General features: G+C 37.6%; 1 protein-coding gene across 1 annotated transcript in view; it reads right to left on the bottom strand.

Moving 5' to 3' along the window:
- The window catches only part of PTPN1 (protein tyrosine phosphatase non-receptor type 1), a 73733-nt gene extending 60918 nt beyond the window's left edge, over nt 1–12815 (bottom strand). The window contains exon 1 of the mRNA XM_020984207.2: nt 12547–12815. Within this exon, the coding sequence (XP_020839866.2) occupies nt 12547–12603 (57 nt within the window). The 5' untranslated portion in view covers nt 12604–12815. The remainder of the gene's footprint in view (nt 1–12546) is intronic.
- Between the last annotated feature and the right edge of the window lie 7348 nt (nt 12816–20163).

Genomic DNA, 20163 nt, shown 5'->3' with positions numbered 1-20163 from the left:
ACATTCATATACACTCCTGGGCCATGCTACTATGCAGCTGCACATACCCTCTTCATCACAGTCCTGTCAGTAATCAAATTAATATTATCACTGCTTTCTGAAAGAGAATGTCAAATGACTATCCAACGGCTCAATTCATCATTCCTGTGACTTCCCAGACAAAAATAACTTCCCTTGGCCACCACTCCCCTATACATGTTGTCCTCCTCCCTCACTAGAATGTACGTTCCTTAAAGGCAGGGATTATCTGACTGTGTCTGGCACATAGCGGGCAATCAATAAATACTCTCATTCACTTATTATTTCTAAGTAAAATACAAATAAATTATGGAAAAAGAAATTACTCTATGTAGTGTCTTTTAAAAGTAATTGCTTTTACCAGTTCACTTATAAGCCATCCAAGTTAGTCATCCAGAAATAGCTCATGGAAATAAGTTAACATGAGACAAAATGCAGTTACAGTAAGCTGCCTAAAGTGGAAAATATTATAGCAGCTTTTCCAAAACATTCTTAAAGGGAAAATGTAAGGAAGATAAAGTGGGGAAGATAGAACATAAAAAATAATAAACACCTGTATATTCATTTTTCCTGGATTTTACTGTCAAGATCACTCTTCCCTCAGTTTCCTTTTTCTTACATCAACTCAATCCCCGATTCCTCGTTTCCCACCAAATCCTCTCCATCCCCCATTCAATTTCATCAAATAAGCTTATATAGCTTAGAATTTGAGAATTAGAGAATAAGAGAATTAACCACTAACATGTTTTGGGTCTTTTTTGGCTTCTTTGATTTAAAAAAATTAAATTCCAAAAGGGAACACAGAAAACTAGGGCATGGTCAAGAGCTACATCCTATATTTTCATATCCTTTACTGAGTTGTGGAGCAATAAGCAAACCTTAATCTCTCTCCCAAGTTATAGAAATCACAGCAAAGAAAGGCACTACTATCTCCACTATGTTGTTAAGTTTATTATAGTTATTTCAGTGAACTCAGACAAAGATGAATAAATAATGTCATCTAACATTTCACCATTCTACTAAATACTATCATGTCCTTCTACTACAGGCCAATTTATGGTTGTAAACAAGTACAAATTAGATAGAAATGGAAATGGGAATGGGGGCTAGGGGGCTATGAGACATAAACTAGTATGAGAATGAGAATCACTGTCATAAAATTACTAAATGCTTGTTCATATGTATTTAGAACAAAACAAATTAATTTTAAAAGAAAAAAAATTGTGCATTCATAAAAACATGGCATCAAGTGGTTTTGACTGTGCAAAATCTGAAAATTTATACCTTCCCAAGATATAAAGAACTGGGTCACAGTAATGAGATTTAATTGAGGCAAGTCACATGAAATAATTCAAGGGTGCCCCACTTTTTAGATCAGGGCAATCACAACATGGTCTATTATGTTTCTACTTATCCAGCATTAGGGCATATAGAGTCAACACCCTCCCCTCTCCCCATCAAGTGCTGATGAGTTACGCTGAACCACCTGATCCTTCTTGTGACCAACAGCGTATGTGTTCAAGATGGCTAGTAGAGCAAGACAACTTGAGACTGGAGCAGAGGAACACAATTAGTCTTTATGTAAAAATACACAATAAAGGAAAAGGGCCCACATCTTTGGCCTCATGGATAATATGCTTTAATCAGCTGAGCTAACCATCCCAGCCATAATACAAACATTTAGTATCACTGTTATCAATGTTTTACTACCATCCTGAACACTAAATCTTCTTGCAATCTCACACAATTTAATTTGATCTGATTTCTACCTTCAAGGTATAAAGGAGAAAGCAAAAGACAGTGTCACTGAAATACACTCACAAACTTCAATCATAACTTAGAACCAGTGGTGGGGGTGGGAGTAGGGGTCCTGTGAGGGCTACCTACTCTTTACTTTTTTTCTTTTGCCTTTTTTTTGGGGGGGGGTTGAGGCGATCGGAGTTAAGTGACTTGCCCAAGGTCACACAGCTAGTAACTGTCATGTGTCTGAGGCCAAATTTGAACTCAGGTCCTCCTGACTCCAAGGCCAGAGCTCTATTCACTGTGCCATCTAGCTGCTCCTACTCTTTACTTTCTTAAAAAGTAAAGATGGTGGGTTTGGATAGAGAATGATGACAGTGCTTGAAAACAGTATAAGCAAGGAGCTTAACATTAAGCTTCTTTCATTATCTCTTTCTTACCAAGCAAATATTCTCAGGTCACAGCAGAGCAGCTAGAACCAACATTTGGGGACACCTGAGTTTGATGATTAGGGTGTTAATATGTTGCCTAAATAAAGCTCTCTACTGAGAAATAAAAGGGCATTTTTCAAAAGGCTACAAGGAGTTTTTATATCTTTTAGAAGTAGCAAGCTTATGTGGCTCCCAGACTGCATATCTGATCAACTTATAACATATAGCAAAAATATTTTAACATGGGCAAAGAATTATGGAGATTTTTATGCCCTACATTAAATTTCAGTGTTTCTAGAAAGCACATTTTAAAAATGTCACAACCTAACTGAAACTAAAACTATCTTAAACCATAACCAAATACATTCATCACCACTTTAAAATCAGCCTACAAAATCAAACATTAAAGTAACTTATTCACAAAAGTAAGATGAAAGCTTAACTTCTTAGTTAACTTTAGCTGTACCACTTTTGCTTTTAGGAAGAGCCTTTGGCATTTAATGTAACTAAAGCACTCGGTACATCAAAGAAATGTAGAAGAGAAAACAGTTATTTTGACCCATAAGTAAAAACAGTATGTGCAATACTTAAGTAGTTAAAATATTAATTATTTCTGGTAGTTTTAGTTGTTCAATAAGACCCATGAAAATTGATTTTTGCCCAAATTACTTCTCAAATCAATTAATATTTCTCTTATTCCCTTATTCCCTACTTCAAAAGTTAAACTCTCAATATCAAAACTCTGATATGAAAATATAAAACGATATTGTTAGCAATACAAAAAATAACTTACAGGAGAAAAATCAGCATTTAATTATCTTTCATAAACTTGAATTATCTCAGGAAATATCTAATTAGACTTCAAAAATCAACTTCCTCTCTGTAGGCACTCCTAAGGCAGATCAAAACCTTCCCTATCCTCTTCACTTCACAGAAGAGTTTCATAAATCACTGGGGCTCCAAAAAGTCATACCTGTAACCTATCCTTTGGTGATTAATTTAGTTTATAATTGTTAGTAAATGAGCATTCTGCAAATGGACACCTGCAAAATTATAGTTCTCTGAATTATCAGGAATTATGTGCATATTTTAAGCTTAGTATCAAAGCCAAAAATTTTTTTCACAGTTCACAAAAGGGTCTTCAAAATAGTCCTAGGATATAGGTGGCAAAAATATTATTAGAAGTTAGACAGTAGGGGGAAGAAAATAATGAACTATTATGAGGGAAAGAAGTATGTAAGTATAGGGATAGAGATACGAACTGGACCTGTGGTTTCACTGATATGGGGAACTCCCAGATAAGGAAATTCCCTCTACCACTGCAGACTGGCATTGTCCCTGCAAATTATTGGCAAAGGAGAGAGTTGCCCAGAACACTGAGAGATTAAGTGACTTGCCAGGGTCATGAAGTTAGCATGGCAAAGATGGGCCTTTCTTGCTCTGAGGCCAGCTCTCTATCCACTATACAATACAAACATAAAGGTAATTTGTAGTATAAACAAAGTAAAGTGTATTGTCCTAGAGGTACTATTAGTAAAAAAAGGAAAACTAGATGAGGTATGAGGAACTATGCAGATAGAAATGGAAAAGGATAACATGATATTCAAACAACATAAGGCACTTGTTACAACTTAACATGAAGCAGCTAGGTGGCACAGTGGACAGAGCATGGACCTGGAGTCAGGAAGACTTACCTTAATGAGTTCAAATCTGGTCTCAGACACTTACTAGATGTATGACTCAGGGCAAGTCAACTAACCCTCAGTTCCTTCATTTGTAAAATGAGCTAGACAAAGAAATGGCAAATCGCTCCAGTATCTTTGCCAAGAAAACCCCAAATGGAATCATGAAGAGCTGAACACAACTGAAACAACTAAATAACAATACAACATTGCTGAGTGTGACAATTCCTAGAATACTGCCAAATTAGCTGTGGAACAATTGGGCACTAGGCAATCATGAATAAACTACTTGGTATCCTAAGATCCACTACAGAAATGTGATTTAGGCCAGAGATCTTATTCAATTCTACAACAGCTTATCCACTGGGCCTGTTCTGATTAAAATCTCCACCTTAGCACAGTCTTGAGGACCCCACAAACCTGCCTGGGGTCTGGACAGAGGAAACATCACATTCCAAAAGCCCTAATCCCATGTGGTTAAGATCACCATAAAAGTCTTTGTTTCTTAAATATTTACATGGCTACTATTTTGCAGTGGCATACTTATGCAGTAGTCTATATAGTACTGCCCTTAAGTATGATAAATGATCAACCACCATAGCCACTTAAAGTTAATTTACTGTTTTAGTAAGCCAAGTACAGCTAACAGCTAGTAGCATATTTTCTGATTCAGTGAAGATACATTAAGAACTGATTTCAAATTCCAATAACTACAAGTGATTGTTCTGTCCTCAAGAATACTGCAGATATTTAGAATAATTATTATATATCCATTTTCTTTTAAGTGATGCATGGCAGGATATACCTCCCTGAATAGCCAGTACCTGTATAATTTTGGAAAAAATAAAACCTCAAAAACTCTAGCAGAAGCTATTCAAGACTAAATTTATTTCTGCATAATTCATAGGCAATATAAAGTAAAGAAACCCTCTTTGCAAAATAAGGATTTTAGTAGTAAAACAGAAATTGAGGCTAAAATTTCAGTGTAAACACTGTGAAGATAGTAGCTAGTAAAAAAAATTGATCAATTTATAGCAAGTGATCAATTTAATAGATCAATGAAAGAAACAGACTAGCATTTAAAAATTGTAAAGTAACTGGTTCTAGAAAACCACCTCTGCAGGTACTGGCAGCCACCCACTAAAACCACAATCTAGTAACTTTTCCTCAAACACAGATGCCTTTCCTTCTAAATGACAGATGAGAAATCTCTCTTCTGTTCAAAGAACCCTCAACTGAAATTAGAAAGCACACATAATATAGCATTACATAGAACCTCAGCTTTACTTCAAGAAGGATACAGAATGAACCTGTGACTTCACTGATGCTCCCAGTGAGCTAAATCCCTCTACCTCTAGGTACCTCTAGATCAGTACCTTTTTTTTTTTGCAACTTATATTATCAGCGCATTTGCCTAGAAGGTCGAGTGGTTAAATGACTTGCCCAGGGTGCCAGTTTTTATGTCAGAAATGGGCCCAGTATTTATGACCAGAAATCTGACTTTGAGGCCAGTTTGATCCACTACGCCACTGAGTCTCTTTACTCTATAGTAAGATCAAGTATCTACAAGTAGGACAGCATCATCAGTTATTTGTACATCAGAAATACTAGCAAACTGATGTGTATACTATACTACAAGCTTATAATTCCCTTAATTAACAATGGGGTATTATTGCCATCCTATCAAATCCTAAGAACTAGTGAACTTCATATGCTGGTAGATTCTTTACCCCATAGGCCACTAGTACATATGAGATTTTTGGAAGAATTAAATTCTATCCAGATGATTACTGGATGATGGGAAAAACCAAACTCCCATTTTTGTAGCTTTGATTTTTACCAATATCACACAAGGATGCAAACCGAACTGCTTCCATGCAAACATAGTCATTATTATAGCTGCAGTAGGCTTTGCACTACTCCCTGACAATCAAGAAATTTTGTATCTGTAGTTACAGAAACGGTAAAGGCTTTCCAAGGGAATAACTTACTCTATTGCCACAACAATCCAAGTGAATAATCTTTCTTAGGCACTTATTAAGTGATCTTTGTTAGGTACTTTCTACAAAAACACAGCAAATTATTTGCAGAAATATCATGCCCTTCAGAATAATTTTATGTCAGATGATGGCTTTTTCCAAAATTACAACATAAAAAACATAAGTCTACTGTTCTTTAAGTACCTAGCAGATGTCTTTGGTAAATTCTGAAGAATCAGTTCCTCAATCTTTTACAGGAAAAGCCACTCAGATTCTACTTAGACACAGGTCATGCATGCAACTTTATCTAAGTTATGCTGCTTGCTCATGTTACTAAAACTACATTTACTGGAAGGGATAATGAAGCATATCTGTTTAGAAACTTTTTGCAAAGATAAAAAAAAAAGTATTAAAAATAAATCATGAGCACTGGCATAAATCTAGGCATCTCCTAAGAAGGAAAATACTGTTTTAATTTCACAACAATTGTTTCAGGCCCCTCACAATCTATGAGATATCCCTAAACAGTTTTAACACTGAAAAGGAACTAAGACCTCAGTTTTGGGCAAAGAAAGTAATCTAACACCTTTACAAATGAGGAAACTGGGCCTCAAGAAAGGAAGGTAGTTACCCCAAATTCACAGTGTTAAATCACTGGCAGAGATGGAACTAGAAACCAAGCTCCCCAATTCCAAATCCAGTGTTCCTTTCATGAATTCATTCCAGTGAATATTTTTTAAAAGTGCCTCCTAAGTACAGAATACTAGGCTACCTGGCGGGAGAGATAAATGAGATGGAACCCAGCTTCCCACTGTATATAAAGAAACAAAGACAAATCACTTTAATAGCCAATATTAACATAAGTGTATTAGAAAGGTACAAAGTGCTTCCTGAAGTCCAGTTTTGGTTGTCCTTTCTACTACATCACCTTGAATATGCTTAAGACTGTACTCCTCATTGATTCATAAAGTTATTTATTCTGAGGATCCAGAAATGTTTCTCAGACCACTTGTTGTGAAAACATAGGCTTCAGTAGGATGTTAAGGTGTAACTACTTTTTGGAGATGTGGATAGATTTGACACCAGTAATTCAACAAATATTTTGAGTCTACTATGTGCACAGCCCTGTAGCACACTGAGACCAAATCTAAAAATAACATCATAAAGTTACAGCATGATTCAGAAGTTGATAAAAAGACCAAGATGTTCCACTTCCCATGTGACAGTTAAATTCATCACAAGCCAAGTATAAATTCACTGATGGCTTCTATGAAACAAAACAAGCAATTCCAATTTCTACTGCATAGACACATCCTTTTCAAAAATCATTATCATATATTTTATATACAAGTTCTTTTAAAAAATCACAATCATATATTTTTGTATCTTCCCCAGAATCTAGGACAACATATGTGCCAAGTAAGTGCTCAATAAGTTTGTGAATGAAAAATGAAAAATAGGAAATACAAGATTTTCTTTTTGGCACAAAGAGGGGGGAAAAAAGCTTATTCTATGACATGTCTTTCCTGGGAGAACTGATATTGTGCAAAAAACAAGAAGCCCTGGGTTTTAGTCTTGACTCTGCCAATACTGTGGGTAGCTAGTCACTTCCTCTCTCTGGGCCTGTTTCCTGATCCATAAAACGAAGGGGTTGTACTAAGGGAATGGGGCTGAGGGCTTGGCTGTGCACAAACACCAGCTTTGCTGTTGCAGACCACTGAAGAGACCTTGGGAAAGTTACTTAACCTCTCTAGGTTTGAGTTTTTTCATCTGTAAAAATAAAGGGCTGAACTAGAGAACCTCTAAGTCCACTTTAGCTCTAAATCTAGAATCCTAAGATCTCTCCTAGCTCTGAAAATCTAGGTAACTAAGAACCTATATAAATCATGACAAATTAGGATGTATTATTGTATTATATATTGTATTAGGATGCATTAGGATTGTATTATGTTGTTATTTTCCTCCCAGAGTAATGATTTGTATTCAGGCTGTGATACTGCTAAGGAAGCCTGTACAGATGCTGCCTGGAAATCTTAAATCTTATATTATAAAATACATTGTTTCTTAAAATCAAACTAACCCCAGCACCAACCTCACTAAACATATCACAGTAAAGGAATTTGTGAAACCTATTTGCTGAAACTAATTACTGTAAACTCAGAAGCAATTTAACATGACATTCACTGTAAGAAGAATGCCAGCTTATGCAAAAGGTCTAATGTTTTCACAAAATACAAAAGACTCAATATACACTTTTGTCATACATTCTATAGCTTACAGGAGTAGTATCAAAATAGGAAAGTAAGAAAAATCTCATATACTACGGCAGAGGGGAAAGCACTTCATATATCTAAAACCTCTAATGGAAGTTTCCTATTTCTTTATAAAGTATGCAGTAAAATAATTCAACCGCATTATTATAGGGCTTAGTAGAGACTTCATATTAAAAAGAAAAATTCAGTTACACGGGTGAGGGGGTGGAGAATCAGGACAATGTCACAACTGAAAACAATTTTCATAATCATTGTCCTCTGAATGCTTCTAGGAGCCACTGGCAGAGCTTGTTCACTTCCAAATGTACCAAGGCATTCATTCCTATAAATATGCCAGTGATGTCAACTGAATAATGGCACTAAGTTATTCTCCCCTCCACCATATCCGCTGGTGCTTCCAGTTAGCTCAAAATACTGTTGATTATAAGCGTTTATGCCATCTCCAAAGTTATGAACAACTAAAATTAATTCTTGCATTGTTCTAGTCTATATACCATTTAGAATTAATAGGTCATTGATGATGATTAGAACCTCCTTTTCTATTCATTTCATCTTTGTTTCTTTTTTTTAACAGAATGGCAAACACCTCATACCGTACAGATTCTTTTCTATTTACCCCCAAAGTACTACCTCCTTGTAGACAATGTTCTTTAAACAAACAGTATCATAAAGTTTTAATATCCCATCTCACTGGATTTTCACATGCCAGATGTACACAACAGCATTGAGGAATTTTAGTGAAACACTAACATAAGGTTTTGTTAACAGTCAAATCAGTCATTAGGGCAGCTAGGTGGTACAATGGATAGAGTGCTTGGCCTAAAATCAGGAAGACTCATTTTCCTGAGTTCATATATGGCCTCAGATGCATACTAACTGTGTGATTCTGGGCAAGTCACTTAACCCTATCTGCCTCAGTTTCTTCATCCATAAAATGAGCTGGAGAAGAAATGGTAAACCATTCCAGTATCTTTGTCAAGAAAACCCCAAATGAGGTCATGAAAAGGTAGATACAACTGAAAAATGACTGGACAACAAAAATCAGTCATTAACTCTCCTACATAGCTAGGTTTTGTTTTTTCTTTTATTAAAGCTGGCAATCTGGGTGAACTTGTCTATAACGTTCAACAAATCTTGCCTTTAAGCCACTGGTTATTGTTTCATGAAACAACCATTTCATTTAAACCACAAAGTGTATATGGATTGTGTCTTACTGGATTTTTTTTTACTATTTTTTTTTACTCATTCAAGACCTCCTCTACCTTTCTTTGTCTCATTTTCCAAGACAAATGTTTCTTTTCATGCTTGTGCTCTCCTAGTCCAACCAGCTCAATCACATGAGGTATGGACCAAAAAGCATTCCATTTTCTTAATATGATATAATTGCTTAAATGCTAAAGAATGAACTTCAAATACTGCCCAAACATGCTACTTATCATCAAGGTAATTTTTTTAGTGTGAATGCTTATTGATTTTTTGTGCTGCTGATCAACTTTAAAATTTCAAAGCGGTGTTTACACTCTATCAAACTGAACCAGCACAGACTGTTGCTTGAACAAGCAGCCAAAGCAAGCCTTCCCTGCCACATTAGTCTTAACTCAAAGAGAAACCTCTTTCTTTTTCACATTTAGTACTTTTTTCCATTATCTGCTTTTGTTCATTTGTAGGAAATCTGTTTCGGTTTTTTGGTGAGGAATGAAAAGATACTACCAAATTCTGACAGTAAAATAATGCACTTAGCAAACTAAAAATTAATCAGACATTTTCCAAAAGCAACACAGCATGTTGATTTTTCCAGACCCATGATTTCATCAGTTTATGGAACTTCCAGTGTGAAAATTTCCTCCACCACTGTAGAGAAGCATCTGTAGCCTAAGACAATTTCTGGTGCATGGTGATTTGTCTGGGGTTACACAATTATTATGTGTCAGGACAGATTTAATCTTCCTAACTCAAAGCCTAGCACTCTTAATGTGCAAAACTGCCTCTCAGTTGTATGAATAAGAAGCAGTATAGTAAAAATATAATGCCATGAAAATCTGAGATACCTTAATTCTTCACTAACTGTTGGCATATGCTCTTTTCTAATTTCTTGGGGAAATAATGGGTTAAAATTAGTAGATTATATATAAATATAGAAAGCTGCCTACTCTGTTAAGATTTAAAAGATCAGTTCCATCCTTTTTTTTTTTGAAACATCCTATCTTTTCCTAAAATAACACTTTAAAGGCTTGGTTCTATAAGAAACAACTTAATAGTTTGCAATGGTGAAAAATTTCAAATTTTCAGGACAGTAAAAGTAAATGTTAAGGGGGGAAGGGGAAGATTCTATGCTTTTTGTTGTTGTTGTCGTTTTGGTTTTTTTTGCTAGGCAATAGGGTTACGTGATTTGCCCAGGGTGAGACAGCTAGTAAGTATCAAATGTCTGAGGCCAGATTTGAATTCAGGTCCTCCAGACTTAAGCGCCGGTCCTCTATCCACTGCTCCACCTAGATGCCCAGACTCCATCCATGCTTTTTTAAGGCCACAGAATCCATCTCCAGAATTGCAGCAATGCCAAAGAAGCTGGACTATCATATTTTAAAGCATATGTAACTCTCCTAGTAGAAATGTGACAAAACTTTTTTTGAGGAGCTAGAATGACTAGTCTTTAATATTTCCATTTTTCTGGGTATACAGAGACAAGCTTTTCTTCTAAGTTAGCTTAGAACTTCACTGAGGAAAATTTGGGATTTAATGATACTATGGCCTAAGATAGGAAGGATCTAACTATAAAAACAAATTCACACATTTATACATTCATACATTTACACATGTATTTAATGCATTCAATTACAAACTAGTTACTTTTTAGAAGCAGGAGTTTTGCTCTAGTTCTCCTCTAATTAAAAACATCCTCCAGAAATCTACACTAGTTGCCAATAAAATGAATTTCGTTATCTTATGGACATAACAGACAAGTAATCTAAATTTGACATGTTGAATATCAGAGATTACAACAGCCTGGCAACATATGAACTTAAGTCCATCAAGAGCTGATACAAAAGGAATGCCCTCAAATAAAGCAGCTGAAATAAATCAGAATAAAAGCCTTGGGCAACCCAAAAGCCTTTTATCAGTCACTAACAGCTTACAGTATTTTTTAAAAAAGGATTTCAAAATAGATTTTAAAACCCTTGCAGTGGAGTTCACAATTTGTTTTTTTGAACTTAACTGAAACTCAAGTCAAGATTAACTGAAAGTGAGTATGTGGGTTTCTCCCTTTACAAAAAGGGACAAAACCCTCTTTACTTTCTCTTGTGTTAAGATAATATTTTATTAATCTTCACACCCCTCTCCCCAACACGATTACATTAAATATTAAGCACACTTTTTTTAGAGGAGTTGGCTACTGGTAAAACTATCTCTTTTCATATTCCTAACCTAATACTTTAAAAATAGGTAAATCCCTAACAACTTAATTTATACACCACCACATCCTAAGCAGGTTATACAAGACAAGATATCTGCAGAACTAACCAACTGCAAGATATCAAGCTTTTTTGATTTGTTTTGCAGATGTGGAACTCATCCCAATTTAGTGTGGATCAGAGGAGTTTCAATTTCCTTTTTCCTCTTTTATTATCCTTTTCTGGAAGGGCAATCTGTGATGCCAAAGAACGATGGCACAACTGGCCAATTCTCATAAGCTACACTTGTAGAAAAGGGTCCTATCATCTTTGGGCCAAATCTGTGAAAGTGTTTGTGGGGGGGTGGTGAAAAGGGGAGGGAAAGAGAAAAGTGGTGATTTATCTTATTTCCGGGAGACAATAATGGAAAAATTACCATGGCATCCAAACCTATTCCTGAGAGAGATGAAACTGGGGGTGAATCAATCCCAGGAGACAAAGAATGGATGTCTAGGAGATGGGGTCGGAGAAGATAAGATTTGAAGGTTAAGATCATTTTGTCCAGCCCGATCATTTTACACATGAGAGACCCGAGGCCCAAAGAGGGTCTCGGTAAGGTTGTGTGTATGCCAACCTAAAGAGCAGTTAGAGGCCACACAGAACCCTATTTTACAGGAAAGAATGTGGGATACAGAAGGTTAACCTTAGGGAAAAAGGAGCATCTTAAGAGGCTTACTGGTCCTGATGGGTGGAAGAGTACGCTTGCCTCCAAGAACAAAAAAAGGGGGGATGGGGCGCCTGGGGAGCATTGTCAGGATCTGCTGGGGGGGAGAAAAGGATGAAATCCTCACTCCAGTCGGACTTGAAGCCAGAGTCCAGGCCCAGAAAAAGCAGGGGCCCGGGGGTCAGGGAGTGAAGGGAGACCCCCGTCTGGAGTTTGTGTCCCCAGCAGCACCCCCACGGTGACGGGAGGAGAAGATACTAAGGCCTAACCGAGCCCGAGGAGCCAGTACCCCAGGTCGGCGTTCCCGCACCTGGTAAATGGCCGCCCAGCTGCCGGCCTTGTCGATCTGGTTGAACTCCTTCTCCATCTCTAAGACGTCCTGGCCGGCGGGTGTGGCTTCTCCCTTCTTTCCCCTGGTCCGTCTCCTCCGCCGCCGGCGCCGCCGCCCTCCACCGCCTCCTCCAGCTTTGGTGCCGCCCTCACCGCCACCTCAGTCCCTCCTTAGCCCTCAACCCCCGGGAACCGGCCGCCGCTACCGCCTCCTCAACCACCACCGTTGCCTCTTCATGTCAACCCGGCAGCCGGAAGTACGCACTGCGCCTGCCTCAGGCCCCGCCCCGGGCCGATGGCCAATCCTCGCGGGGGACTTCCGAGAGGGGCGGAGCCAAAGGGAGGTCCCGATGGGTGGTGAGGGAATACTTCCCTTCCTACCTCCTTGCGGCGCTTTCGTCAGGTCCCGCGAGACGTCGAGCCCCGAGCTCCCCTTCCCCTCCCCGTCCTCCCCGGGCTTCCGGTTGAGATCTGAGCGCGCGCACCGTTACCTAGGCAACGCCCTGGGAGCTACCTGGTTTTAGTTTGTTCTTGGGCTCCTGCCCAAGTGTGTGGGTTGATGCATTGGATGCCAAACGTGGAAGCCAAGGTTCAAGCCTTGGCACAGCCCCCTGACTCACTGGGTGACCTTGAAGTGAGTCATATGCCCTCCCACTCTCCCAGCCTCAGTTTTCCAAGATGTAAAAGAGAGCAGCCACCAGACCCACTCCTCCAAGATCATCTGTGGGAAAAATTCAAAATCCTTTCAACTATCGGTAACTTATTTTTAAAAAAGAGAAGAGAAACTGGGTGTAGGTTAATTAGCATCGAATATGGAGGGGCAAGACCCAGAAGATCTGGTTTCTAGTTCTGTCTTTGCTACAAACTAGCAGTGTGACCCTAGGTCACTTCTCTCTGGATCTCAGTTTACTTTTCTGTATAATGAAGCAGTTGGTTGGATTAATTAATAATGATTGACAAAGCCCTTAACATGCATTATCTGATCCTCCTCCCAACACTGAAGTAGATAGCACAAGCATTATTCCCATTTTATAGATGAGAAATGTGAAGGTCAAAGAGAAAGCTTCCCTCAAAAAAAAAAATCCCTATATCTCCAGGAGCACACTAACTGGTTAAGTACTCTCTGTTTCCCTCTTCACCCCACCAATGCTTGCAGCAAAGCAAAGAGCCTTATGTAGATCTATCAGCTGTCCTTTGAGACCTGACTCTGACAATAGTAAGTCAACTCTATGTTGTGGCAATCCAATATTTTCTGATAGGTAATTTGATGACAGATTAAAAAACAAACAAAGGAATGGTTTCAAAGCAAGTGCTTTTTCTAGCAGCATACTAGAGGAAAGGGTCTCAGGCTGTTCCCTGTCTCATTGATCCATCAGTCAGTGAGCCATTAACTTAAAAAAAAATAGATATATTCTTTGAGTAGTTGAAATTCCAGAATGATGGCTATCCACCTAGTCTGGCAGTCACAGCAACCTTCTACTCCCTAATCAATGCCAGCAGGATATTGGCTGTTGGCAGCATGTAATTCATCCTGGGTCTTTCTGTTCCACATACCTGAAGGTATTGTTACCAATATTTATCAAGATTCCTTGCTCTTCTTCCTCCACCCCAACCCAAATTATTCCTGCCCTTAAATTTCAAGTTACAAGTGAAATAACTAAAGAATGAAGTATAGCTTTTTCCATATTGAGTATAGCTGTAATCAGTCCTTTGGTAGGTGTCTCAGACACAGACTGCAGAAACTCTGACTGCTTTGTCGCTGTATCTGCCACGTGAGATGTACTTGAGTCATAGAACAATGCCTGAAGGGACCTTACAGATAATATAATTCAGCAACATTAATTAACAGATGAGGAAATTGAGACCCAGAGAGATAATAGATTCACAGATTCAGAGTTGAAAAGGATCTCAGAGTCATCAAATATAATCCCCTAAATTACATCTGAGGTGACTTGCTTAAGGTCAAAGGCAGACCTGGACTTAGAATCCAGATCCCCTCACTTCAGGGATTTTCATTATGCCACAATCTGATGAACATCTCTCCTAATATATAATTTTCAGACCTTCCCTGTTTTCAGGTCTCCTTGTCCCCTCTTATTCCCTGCCATGGATTCCTATAAGACATTAGGCCTCATTCAACTTCTTTCCCCACCCTTCAGTTTCACACAACTGCCCCACCAAAAAAAAAAAAAAAGATAAGCTCTAGTTGCTGATATCTTTATCACTCACTGCTCTGAGAGAAAGGATATTGCCAAAAAGAAGAATATAGGACTCCAATGGGACCAAGAAATCATTACATGTTGTCCTAGGGAGGTGAGTGTATGTTGGTGAGATGTAGACCCTGAGTGACCAGAGCTGAGAATGGCAATTAGAAATAGTTATGTCTCCCGATCCTCTCCTTTTCTGGAAAGGGAAATAGGGAAAGGCAGAAGTGTATTTATATAGTGGTAGAAATAATAATTGCTCCCGTATCATAAATTCAGAGCCAAAAAGGATGTTAAAGGCAATTAGAATCTACAACCCCTATACCTCTATTTTACAAAGGAGGAAAATTAGGTCCACGTAAGTTCAGCGACTTGCCCAGAATGACACAGTGAATAAATGTCTAAAGACGGGATTTTTAACACAGGTCTTCCTGACTCCAAGTCCATTGATCCAACTGCTTACTACTCTGCACTGCCTCTAAAGTTAATGGGCTCCAAGGCTCTATTTTGTACTATACATTATATTATAAATAATAATAAAATTGAAGGTGGTTACTTGTAAGTATTGCCCCAGTGCCCCACTTGCATTTTTAAAAAATTTCCTTTTAAAAAAATTGTTGCAGTGCCCCATAGTCCTCTACCTCTGCAAAGAAGGGAGGTAGGTGTGTTCTCATATTTCTTCTTCAGGATTGGGTTTGGTCATTGTAATTAAATAGTGTTCTTTTTTTATTTCCATTTCTATTGTTGTTGTCATCACACATTGTTTTCCTGGTTCTGCTTATTTCACATTGTATCAGTTCATATAAGTTTTCTCATATTTTTCTGAATTCTTCATATTTATTAGTACAGTAATATTCCATTACATTCCTTTACCATAATTTGTTTAGACATTCCTCAATTGATGGTTATCTACTTTGATTTCAAGACTTTGCTATCATAAAATGTCCTGCTATAAATAGTTTGGAGTATATTGATTCTAGTTCCTGGCAAAAATTTTAGAACATTATTTTTTAAATGGTTTGTGAGCACTTAGGGAAATGATCACTCTGAGCCAGCAAGGGTTTATTGAGCACAAGCAATGAGAGACTAACTTCATTTCCTCTTTTTGATAATGTTATTTGACTGATAGATAAATACAATGTGTAGGCAGGTATTCCTGGTTTTCAGCAAAGAATCATGGCACATTCTCTCAAAACAGGCTTGTGCACAAGAGAAAAATGTGGGCTGGACAAAGTTTACAGTTAGATAGAATAGAAGCTAGTTGAATGACTGGACCCAGAATATTGGTGATTAATGCATTTATATCAAACTGGGGGGGTGGTTTCTAGTGTTCCAGTGATGTTTCTTTGGACCATTAAACATTGTTATCAATGACTTGGAAGAAGGCAAAGAGGGCATATTTATGAAAGTTGCAAATAACGTAAAGAAGGGAGATATAACTAATATATTATATGCCTGAATTGAGTTTGCAAGATCTTTTTTTGTCCTTCATTCTTTTTTTAAATTTATTTATTAATTTTTAGTTTTCAACATTCACTTCCATAAGATTTTGAGTTCCACATTTTCTCTCCATCTCTCCCCTCCCCTGACCCCAAGATGGCATGCAATTTGCGAGTATCTTGACAAGCTAGAATGATAGGCCAAATCTAATAAGATGAAAATTAATAGGAACAAATGGAAAAATTCCATGTTTGATTTTTAAAACAGGTCAGATGCGTAAGCCTTGGGTAGATAGTAGTTCATGTTTTTAGTGCAATGCAAACTTAACATGAATCAACAGTTTAAAATGTGAACCAAAAGAGCTACTGTGATTTAAGTCTACATTAATAGAATCATTTGGAATGTGGGAGGTGATAGGGCTGCCACATTTTACTCAGACCACGTCTGGAACACTGAGTTCAGTTCTTGATGGCACATTTTAGGAAGGCCACTGATAAGCTAGAGGATTTACAGAGAAGGTAATAAGGATGGTGTAGAGGCATGGAAACTATTCATGGATATGAGGATTGGTGAAGGAACTAAGGAGTTTTAAAACGAAGAAAAAACTTTGGGTTATCTGAGACATGATAATTATTTTCATTTTGAAAAAAGAACATTTAAGTGCCTTCTATACAAAAGACATTGTTTTACATGCTACAAATAGAAAGACAAATAATTAGTGCCTATGTTGTTGTTACATTTAACTGGAAGGATAAATATAGGCTCATAGGATTTTAGAGCTTAAAGGGACCTTAGATATCGGTATCCAAAGAGTTCACACACACACACACACACACACACACACACACACACACACACACACACACACACACACACACAGTTCAGAAGAAAACTTACTAACAAATGGGGGCATCAAAAATGATTTTGAATAAGAACTTCCACTTTAACTGAGCCTTAAAGGGAGATTTGAAGAGGCAGAAGTTAGTTGATAGGACATGTTGAGTTTAGGGAAAAACAAATGGATCAATTTGGCTACAGTGTAGACTGTGTGGAGGGAAATTATGGAAGAATCTGGAAAGGAAGGTGGGAGACAGATTGTGGAGGACTTTACATGACAGGCAAAAATATTTGCATTTTGTCTTCAAGGAACCTCAAAAATTTCTTAGTAAGAGATGGATATGGTCAGACCTTTGTGTTATGGATTAATTATCTAGCTGCATGGAGGATGGATTGGAGAAGAGGAGATCCTAGAAGCAAGGAAGCCAAATAGGAGATTGTTGCTAAGAGATTAATTTTGATTCATTATAAGGAACAGCTTCCTAACAATTAGAGACGTAGAAAAAGTAGAATGAGCTTCTCTTGAGGTTATGAGTTCCTCATTACAAAATCTTTAGGTCATTTTTCAAGGATATTGTAGGAGAGATTCATGTTTCAGGTAGGGGTTGGACTAAATGATCTCTAAGGTCCCCTTGCACTCTATTTCTGTAATTCTTTTTTTTCCTATGATTCTTTACATGTGCCCTTGTTTTCTTACCAATTTCTCATGTTTCCCATTACGGAGTATTTAGCATTGTGCCTCTGAATATACAGGTACAGTCCTATAGTAGTGTTAGTATTGATAGTAGAAGTAATAGCAGCAGCAGCAGCAATGAATATTAGTAAACAGTATGGATGACAGTAGTAACAACAGCAAGAGTCCTGGTGACAATGGTATTGGTAGTAGTAGTAATATTAATGGTAGTGTTAACAGTAGTATTCTTGATAGCAGCAGTATGGTTGTACTGGTAGCAGTGATGGTAATAGTAATAATAGTATCAGCGGTCCTAATAGTAATAGTGGTACTGTTAGCAGTAGAATTGGTATCATTAGTGGTAATTGTAGTAATAGCTAGCATTTGTATAGCAATTTAAATTTTGCAAAGTGCTTTACATATGTTAATTTACTTGATCCTCACAATAACCCTGAGACTTCATTAGTATTATTTCCCAGATAAGGAAACTGAGCCCAGGATCACATAGCTAGTAAGTTTCTAAGGCCACATTTGAACTCAGGGCTGTATCTACTGTGTCACCTAATATTGTTAGATGGAATAATAGTAATGAGAGGCAGGATGATGTAGTAGATAGAGTAGACTTGGAGTCAGGAAGGCTTAGATTCAAAGCCTACCTCTGAAACTTACTGGTTACATAACTAAGGGGCAAGTCAATTAATCTCTCTGACCCATGATTTCCTCATTTATGAAATGGGGATAATAATACCTATAATATCTATCTCATAGGGTTGTGTGAAGCTCAAATAAAGTGCTTGACAAAAGGGCTATCTATATACATGTTTTCCTTATATAGGACTATCCAGTGGTCTTACACAGTTTTAAGCTATTAGAAGCTTAAACTTTTATTATTAAGCCATTAAAAACTTAAAACTGCATTAAGACTTTTGAGATGCCTTGTATAATATTATAGAATTGGGAGCAATAGCAGCAGCAGTACAGTATGAGAACACCTACGACTGGGCCAGAGACTCCTGGCATCACTAGTATGAAGAATGTGCTCTTTTGCTGAAAGTAGCTGATAGATTTGAGCAGTTGAGGTGCCAGCAGTAACTTGCTGCAGGTTATAAATATTTCTCATAAAAACTGATAGTGCAGTGAAACTAAAGAAGTTCTCCAGAAATGAGGCCTTAAAAAGAGGAAGACAGAAAGGGGAACCTAATGTGTAACATATCAGAATGATTGGGGGGTAGGGGGATGGAGAGGAAGGGAGGAAGAAAAAGATAGCATTTGCTTGCCACATTTGTACCATAGAAAGTTTAGTTCAGCCCATAGTGACTTAGCCATCTTGTCAAAGTTTACATAGGGGTTTTACATGGTGAATTCTATTGAAGACCATATGCTATTACATGATAAAAAGCACTGCTTTGAAAATGCTAGGGTCAGTGATTGCTGTAGATCTTTTGCAGTATTGGCACCAAAGAGTTTCATTTTCAAAAATATATCTTTGGAGACGCATAATATATTTTTAAAGATATGCCTGTGTTTTAACTACTATTATAGTAGTAGCCTTCTACTACTATGGGTAAGCTTGTGCATATGTTTGAGAATTGACTGAATTAGATTTCCAGAAATGCATGCAAAGAAGAATTGCTGAGCCACTGAAAATGCTCAACAAACTCCAAATTAAACTTGTTTTTAATCACTTAATGGCTAAGTCTTTGAGCAGGAAGCCATCCTTCTCTTTCTGTTCAATTTTTTTTACCACTAACATATTTGATATTATATTGGCCAGGTGGTATCAGTATTCTTGTCACCACTTCACAGATAAGAGTAGAGAAGTAAGTAACTTGCTCAAGGTCCTACCTAGAGGTAGTGAATAATTTAATTTTTCCAGGGGAAAAAAGAAAGATCCTTCACATTTTCTTTATATCATAGCATTTAAATCTGAAAGATGACTTAGAGATTCTTTAGTCTAATCCCCACACCCTTTTTTTTTTTAACAAATGTGGGGGAATGAGGCCTAGAGAGGTATAAGTGACTTTTCCCCTTTTTTTTTTTTTAGTCAGTTGGGGTTAAGTGACTTGCCCAAGGTCACACAGCTAGTAAGTGTCAAGTGTTTGGTCTAAGGCTGTATTTGAACTCAGGTCCTCCTGACTTCAGGGCCAGTGCTCTATCCACTGTGCCACCTAGCTGCCCCCTTAAGTGACTTTTCCAAAGGATTCTTGCTACACAGATAGAAAAGAGTACAGCTAAATTTCAAACCCAGATCTTCTGACATCAGATTCACTCTTTTTCCCATCATGTTCACATGAAGTACTCCAGTAAGTAAAACCTAAAGGGCAGCATAGGTTAATGAAAGAGCATTGGGTTTGGAGTCTAAAACCCCATGTTCAAACCCTGAACAATCATGGCTGGCTGCCAGCTCATCATTGCCATGGCTTACCTCCTTCTGTTATCATTG

The sequence above is a fragment of the Phascolarctos cinereus genome, unplaced genomic scaffold, assembly GCF_003287225.1.
Source record: "Phascolarctos cinereus isolate Bilbo 61053 unplaced genomic scaffold, phaCin_HiC Scaffold_2;HRSCAF=192, whole genome shotgun sequence".
In the NCBI taxonomy this organism is placed as follows: Eukaryota; Metazoa; Chordata; class Mammalia; order Diprotodontia; family Phascolarctidae; genus Phascolarctos; species Phascolarctos cinereus.
The sequence above is the reverse complement of the archived record's forward strand: the minus strand, read 5'-3'. Positions and strand labels throughout refer to the sequence as shown.